Source organism: Neoarius graeffei, chromosome 20, assembly GCF_027579695.1.
Source record: "Neoarius graeffei isolate fNeoGra1 chromosome 20, fNeoGra1.pri, whole genome shotgun sequence".
Classification (NCBI taxonomy): Eukaryota; Metazoa; Chordata; class Actinopteri; order Siluriformes; family Ariidae; genus Neoarius; species Neoarius graeffei.
Window position 1 is genome coordinate 32572990 of NC_083588.1, and position 8020 is coordinate 32581009.

Here is an 8020-nt window from a genome sequence, read left to right on the forward strand (position 1 = left end):
TAGTCTACAACTCTAATCAGAAAGACAGGTTACACAGTGATGGTAGGCTTGACTCAGTGCTATCCCAGAAATCCTTCCTGTAATATGCAAATTTGGCTGTCCAATCAGAGGCGGCCAAATTTGCATATTACAGGAAGGATTTCTGGGAAAGCACTGAGTCAAGCCTACCATCACTGTGTAACCTGTCTCTCTGATTAGAGTTATAGACTAACTCAAGCAGTAAATCAATTCACTTCTCTTACTAGCTCTGCTTTGCAATAAAAAAAAAAAAAAAAAAAAACACATTGGTACAAAGCAAGCCCATTCACTTTTTTATGCTGATCAGAGAATTACAATGGTTTCTCATGTGATAAAAATTTGCGATTAAATATTTTAATCGCTTGACAGCACTAATTATTATTATTATTATTATTAGAGACACTACATGCTGAATTCAGAAACAAGGTAAATAATAACGAACGTGAGCTGTAGATATTTATGCTCAAATCCACTCAAAGTAGGGGGCGGGGCACCATCACGCTGTGTCAAGACAAGAACTTTCCTGAGAAATAACGCGAACGTCTGCATCATGCGGGATTTGCGGGCGGGAGCGGGACAAAATATGGCAGGCGGGAGCGGGACTGAAAATCATAATTCTTTGCGGGCGGGAGCGGGACTGAAAATCATAATTCTTTGTGGGCGGGAGCGGGACTGAAAAATCCGACCTGCGCAGACCTCTATTCTATAAGGCATCATTTTGAAGTTGGTGTTTTGGTGTTTTGTACTTTTGATTAGTCTTAGATATCTCATCTGTTCAGAGTCTGTTTTGACACTGAGAATAAAAGCATACTTCTCTGTCCATGTCACATACATCTCAAGCCATAGAAAAATCTATTTAGCTGCCATCAAGTAAATAATTTACATAAATGCATGGACCAGGTGCAACAGGGTATCTGCTATAGAAGCTGCAGTGGTTCATGTTTTTAAAAAATGGGGGCTATACATACTGTAGATCACTTTTACTGCAGTAACAGTAGAGTTTGAGTGATCAGTTTGATTCACTGAAATACTTTCTAAGCACTGCAGTGGAGTTAAGAGGGTGACTACAGTTCTGTCTTTACTCAGCTGTAAAACATGAGTTTTTAAGGTATGAAGTGTACAAAAATGGAGGCGGATGGAGAAGGTGCTGGTGGTTTGGAAGAAGAGATGATCAGACAAGTGTGAAGGTGTGAGATTGTCTGAGGGCTGTAGGTGAGGAGAAGTTTGAATTGTATGGGCAGTGCTTTGTGTGAAATGTGAAGTACAGGTCCAAAAAATGAATATTCTTTAGTGCTATTAGGTTGGAGTGAATGGATTTGTGTTGTAACCAATAAAGTTTATGAAGTAGGCGAAACGCATTCAGATTTGTACCACAAGTCCTTTTGCTTGGACTTGCTAACAGTGTGTGTAGAGCTGTTCAAATTAATACTGATAACCCAAGAACACTCCTTCAGGCTAAGGTACTTGGAAAGCTGTGTGTTTCTCTTCCTCTGACAAACCAAATTCAGTTCATGAAGGAGTTGATGATTTAGTTCAGTAAAGTGTGAACTGTGCTAAAGGTGTAGTAGTCCCTTTTAAAAAAAAAAATCATATTTTACAAATAACGTATAAGATCATGTGTAAAACCATCCTGCTTATCGCTACATACATCCCTCTTATTTATCTATCCATCCATCATACTGCTTATCCATCCCTCCCACCCATCCATATACTGCTTGTTCATACAACTTATCCATCCATCCATCCATACCACTAATGCATCAGGGTCACAGGGGAAGCTGGAGCCAATCCCAGTTGACTTTGGGCAAGAGGTGGGTTATACCCTGGCCAGGTTGCCAATGTATCACAGGGTTTATGTACATAAAACGGTAAACTATAATGATTTAACTCATGGCTGAGAAAACATGTTTGGAAAACCAGCTTCCAGTCCAGAATGCTTGTTTGTGTTTGGATGTGCCTCATGTCAGTCATTTTACCGTATATATATTTTACTCTACTGGATCCTGGGGGAGGAGCTTTGTGAATGTAGGTTTGTTTGTTGGAAAGCAGGGGGATGGGCACAAAGAGTTAAAATAAATAAAATTCATTCAAATCTTTAATCCACAGACTTAATCTTGAAGTCTGTCCTGATCTTACCTAATGCACCTTTTCATGAAATGCTATAATACTCAACTCTTCACTGGAATCTGATACCAATGTATTTATTATAATTATATAAGAAACTATGCACACTAATTTGTATGGCTTGGTTGTGCTGGTTTTTAAGAGGTTATACAGTGCCTTGCAAAAGTATTCATCCCCCTTGGTGTTTGTCCGGTTTTGTTGCATTAGAAGCTGGAATTTTTTGGAGGGCTCACACCATTTGATTTACACAGCATGCCTACAACTTTAAAGGTGCACATTTGTTGTTTTATTGTGACAAAAACAATAATAATTAAGATGAAAAAACAGAAATCCAGACTGTGCATAAGTATTCACCCCCTTTTGTATGAAACCCCTAAATAAGAGCTGGTCCAACCAATTCACTTCATAAGTCACATAATTAGTGGATTAAGATCCACCTGTGTGCAATCAGTGTCATATGATCTGTCACATGATGTCTGTATAAATCAACCTGTACTGGAAGGACCCTGATTCTGCAACACTACTAAACAAGCAACATGAAACCAAGGAGGACTCCAACCAGGTCAGAGACGCAGTTGTGGAGAAGTATAGATTAGGGTTGGGTCACTAAAAAATATCCCAAACTTTGAATATCCCAGGGAGCACCATTAAATCCATTATAGCAAAATGGAAAGAATATGGCACCACTACAAACCTGACAAGAGAAGGCCACCCACCAAAACTCACAGACCAGGCAAGGAGGGCATTAATCAGAGATGCAACAAAGACACCAGAGTTGAATGGGATGTAATTAGTGAGGCACAACTCTCTGATTCAGTTTGACGTGTATCAATTATAATCTCTCAAACCAAATCAGCACATCATTCATACAGAGGTCAGTCTTGGTCTACTGTATGTGGATAGCCTTTTTATTTGCATTGGTGCTTGAAAGTTTGTGAACCCTTTAGAATTTTCTATATTTCTGCATAAATATGACCTAAAACATCATCAGATTTTCACACAAGTCCTAAAAGCAGATAAAGACAACCCAGTTAAACAAATGTGAGAAAAATATTATACTTGGTCATTTATTTATTGAGGAAAATGATCCAATATTACATATTTATGAGTGGCAAAAGTATGTGAACCTTTGCTTTCAGTATCTGGTGTGACGACCCCCCCCCCCCTTGTGCAGCAATAACTGTACCTAAATGTTTCCGGTAACTATCGATCAGTCCTGCACACCGGCTTGGAGGAATTTTAGCCCATTCCTCCGTACAGAACAACTTCAACTCTGGGATGTTGGTGGGTTTCCTCACATGAACTGCTCGCTTCAGGTCCTTCCACAACATTTCGATTGGATTAAGGTCAGGACTTTGACTTTGCCATTCCAAAGCATTATTCTTCTTTAACCATTCTTTGGTAGAATGACTTGTGTGCTTAGGGTCGTTGTCTTGCTGCATGACCCACCTTCTCTTGAGATTCAGTTCATGGACAGATGTCCTGACATTTTCCTTTAGAATTCGCTGGTATAATTCAGAATTCATTGTTCCATCAATGATGACAAGTCATCCTGACCCAGATGCAGCAAAACGGGACCAAACCATGATACTACCACCACCATGTTTCAAAGATGGGATAAGGTTCTTATGCTGGAATGCAGTGTTTTCCTTTCTCCAAACATAATGCTTCTCATTTAAACCAAAAAGTTCTATTTTGGTCTCATCCGTCCACAAAACATTTTTCCAATAGCCCTCTGGCTTGTCCACATGATCTTTAGCAAACTGCAGATGAGCAGCAATGTTCTTTTTGGAGAGCAGTGGCTTTCTCCTTGCAGCCCTGCCATGCACACCATTTGTTGTTCAGTGTTCTCCTGATGGTGGACTCATGAACATTAGCCAATGTGAGAGAGGCCTTCAGTTGCTTAGAAGTTACCCTGGGGTCCTTTGTGACTTTGCCGACTATTACACGCCTTGCTCTTGGAGTGCTCTTTGTTGGTTGACCACTCCTGGGGAGGGTAACAATGGTCTTGAATTTCCTCCATTTGTACACAATCTGTCTGACTGTGGATTGGTGGAGTCCAAACTCTTTAGAGATGGTTTTGTAACCTTTTCCAGCCTGATGAGCCTCAACAACGCTTTTTCTGAGGTCCTCAGAAATCTCCTTTATTTGTACTATGATACACTTCCACAAATGTGTTGTGAAGATCAGACTTTGGTAGATCCCTGTTCTTTAAATAAAACAGGGTGCCCACTCACACCTGATGGTCATCCCATTGATTGAAAACACCTGACTCTAATTTCACCTTCAAATTAACTGCTAATCCTAGAGGTTCACATACTTTTGCCACTCACAGATATGTAATATTGGATCATTTTCCTCAATAAATAAATGGCCAAGTATAATATTTTTGTCTCATATTTGTTTAACTGGGTTCTCTTTATCTACTTGTGTGAAAATCTGATGTTTTAGGTCATATTTATGCAGAAATATAGAAAATTCTAAAGGGTTCACAAACTTTCAAGCACCACTGTATATTATTTAACTAAAAACGATTCCCCCCCCCCAATTTTATTTATTTATTTATTTATTTAAACAAGGAGTATGGAGTTCCTTTCATGGAGACGAGTGCCAAGACTGGTGTTAATGTGGAGCTTGCATTCCTCGCTATAGCCAGGCAAGTTCTGTTATTAAAACTCTCTATGGTTTTGCTTATAATCGATTAGTTAACTGATTTTCTCAAAGCTGTTCTCATAACTCAGAAAACAAAACGGGGTTTTAAAAATAATCACTTCCCAGCCTTCACTTATATAAAGAAATAAAAGTTTGTCATTTAAATGGCATTGCAGAAGTCATTTTTTTAAATTATTATTGTTGTTGTTGTTTATTATTATTATTATTATTATTATTATTATTATTATTAGTAGTAGTAGTAGTAATTTTTGATTATTGTTAAAATTATTACATTTTCATCAACACATGTTTAAATAATTATTGTAAAATGATTATACAGTAACTGGTTCTTAAACATGACCACTTTTGTCTCTGTTTTAAACAGAGAGCTGAAGCACAGAGCAGCCCAACAGCCTCATGAGCCGAAGTTCCAGATCCATGATTACATCGAGTCCCAGAAACAGAAGTCCAAGTGTTGTGGTCCACTCATGTGACGACTTCACCTACTCATAACAGAGCGAGAAAGGAAGAGGAGAACTGATAAGAAAGTGGCAACAACAAATCCATGAGGAAAAACAGTGATGCCCAGTTATAATGGTGTGAAGAGACATAATGTGCGAGAGAAATACTTATTTGGATGCGTGTGGCATTGAACCCTTCTTGCTTTGTCCATCAGGTGTAGACACTGCTGTCTTTGTTCCCTGGCCTTAATTAAAGATAATGTAGTTAAGTGTGCTGAGGTGCAGTAGACAGCAGTTGTATGTGGTTTCTCCAAGCGCTCATCTTGCTATTTATTTATTTTTCTTATTAAATGAAGCGACCTGAATCCCTTGTTACATTTATTGCTTATTTTAATTAACTTGTGAGGACAGTATTTTTCTCTCACCATGATCTCTCTTAATCTCAGTACTAAAGTTGGTATAAATGTTAAAACTACAGCTATAAGCACATTTACAAGTTTTGACTACTAACATTGTAAAATGTTCTAAGCCATATTTTTGTGTTTAATGAATTTGTATATAGAAATTTGTGGTTTTGGAGTTATATACTCATGATACCTTGTTTTTGTGTTTGGTGTTTTGTGGGCTCCAGAGTCAAAACTTGCTCTGAAACTTAAAAGCAAATCCTTAGACTTTCACACCAACTTTATACTTGGCATCTTTTTTTTTTTTTTTAAAGGGAAAGTCCCAGTAAGCAGGCTGTTTTTGTCTTTTTTTTTTTGACTAACATGCATTTCATCTCTGTATAAATATCTGGTTTGTATATCAGATTTGTGAGGTATTTAAATGATCAACTCTTGCTATTGAATTGCGTTGTGGAATCTAGACTTGAGTATTGATGATTTAAGACTCCTCGTCTTAGTTGTTATTTGTAACTCAGTGACTTTGTTCCTGAGATCACAAAGTGCCAAGACAAAGTGCTCTGTATAGATGCTGTATAAATCTCTATTTTGTAATGTAGGTTGTTGTTGCAACGTGTTTATGTAAGTCAGTTTCGAGAAGTGATTCTATTAGGGGTTGGACAAAAGTCTTCTGTACCCATAAAGTTTATTTACTTTTGTGTTGGTGTTTTTCTTTCTTTGGTGTTTTCCTGCCCTAGTTTTAGCGGTTATTTTTGGTGAGATATTTCATAGAAAAAAAAAAAAAGCACAAAGGCCCATCTTTTATCAAGTGATTATTTGGTAAGTGCTATACTTGAACAGGCATGCCTGTGTACCTGTTGATCCATCCATCCATCCCTTATCTGTAGCCACTTATCCTCTCCTACAGGGTCGCAGGCAAGCTGGAGCCTATCCCAGCTGATTATGGCCGAGAGGCGGGGTACACCCTGGGCAAATCACCAGGTCATCACAGGGCTAACACAGAGACAAATAACCATTCACACCTACGATCAATTTCGAGCCACCAATTAACCTAACCTGCATGTCTTTGGACTGTGGGGGAAACCCAGGCAGACATGGGTAGAACATGCAAGCTGCACACAGAAAGGCCCTCGCCAGCCACTGGGCTCGAACCCAGGACCTTCTTGCTGTCAGCCGACAGTGCTAACCACTACACTACTGGGCTGCCCCCTGTTGATCCATGTAGTTCACTAATCAGTCAATAACGTAGCAGCGCCTCAATGCATAAACTCATGCGGATCCAGGCCAAGAACATCCTCCTTCATCGGAATGTGGAAGAACTGTGATCTCAATGACTTGAAGCCAAACAGGCTCATTTGAGTATTTCAGAAACAGATGATGATCTAGGATTTTCATGTTCAACAGTCTATAGAGTTTGCACAGGATGGTGTTTGGGAAAAGGTGAGTGGTGGTTCTGCAGGTAAAAATGTCTTCTTGGTGAGAGTTTGAGCTGACAAGAAAGCTATGGAAACACAGCCATTCTGTACAACAGGCGTGAGTGGAGGAGTATCTCAGAAAAACAAACCTCATGGTGGATGAGCTACATCAGGTTCTACACTTGTTAGCCTAGAACAGGAACATGAGCCTACAAGTGGGCACAGGCGCACCAAAATTGGATAGATTGGGAAAAATCCCCACTGACTTATTTATTTTAAATTGAATATACCAGGTAATATGAAGGCTTGAAGAACTATTAACATTAAATACAAACCTAGATTTGAATCATTTGTGTGAAGCTCGATTCTTAAGAGCAATTCATTTTTTCTCATTTTCTCATTTGTATTGAATATGCATACACACGCCCTCTAGTAACTAAGAACAGAACTACAACTTACATAAGACATCACTATACAGGTTTATATGGAAAAGATCACAACTCGCACATGCATACAAAATACTTCAAATATTCTTTACAATTTTAATTCACAAAGAAATGTAAAGATGCCTTCAAAAACAATGAAATCAGGTCTAGATTAAATAATACTTTAAAGAGCATTTAGACAGCAATGAAACAAAGTCAATATTTGGTGTGAGACGACCCTTTGCTATAAAAATAAAAAAAATATATAGTAGTTTCAGGTACAGTGAGTGCAGTTTTATAAGGAAATGAGCTGTAGGTTTTACTGAGTAGCTTGCAGAACCAGCCGCAGTTCTTCTGGACATTTTGTCACACTTTCCTCTTAATTTTGCAGCAAAACCCAGTAGCCTTCATTATGGGTTTTTTCCCCTTCTTTTTATCCCTAAAAAGTGTCTCTTTTGTAATCTGCTGCTTTCTTTACTGACATACAAACATTTTTCTGTAGCATTTAATTTTGTTCTGGAAAA

The 8020-nt window shown here is 38.5% G+C and overlaps 1 protein-coding gene across 1 annotated transcript in view; it reads left to right on the forward strand.

Moving 5' to 3' along the window:
* The window catches only part of zgc:112183 (uncharacterized protein LOC550410 homolog), a 40885-nt gene extending 34531 nt beyond the window's left edge, over window positions 1–6354 (forward strand). Inside the window, exons 8-9 of the mRNA XM_060901511.1 lie at window positions 4722–4802; window positions 5184–6354. Of these exons, the coding sequence (XP_060757494.1) occupies window positions 4722–4802; window positions 5184–5288 (186 nt within the window). The 3' untranslated portion in view covers window positions 5289–6354. The remainder of the gene's footprint in view (window positions 1–4721; window positions 4803–5183) is intronic.
* Window positions 6355–8020: the final 1666 nt, after the last annotated feature.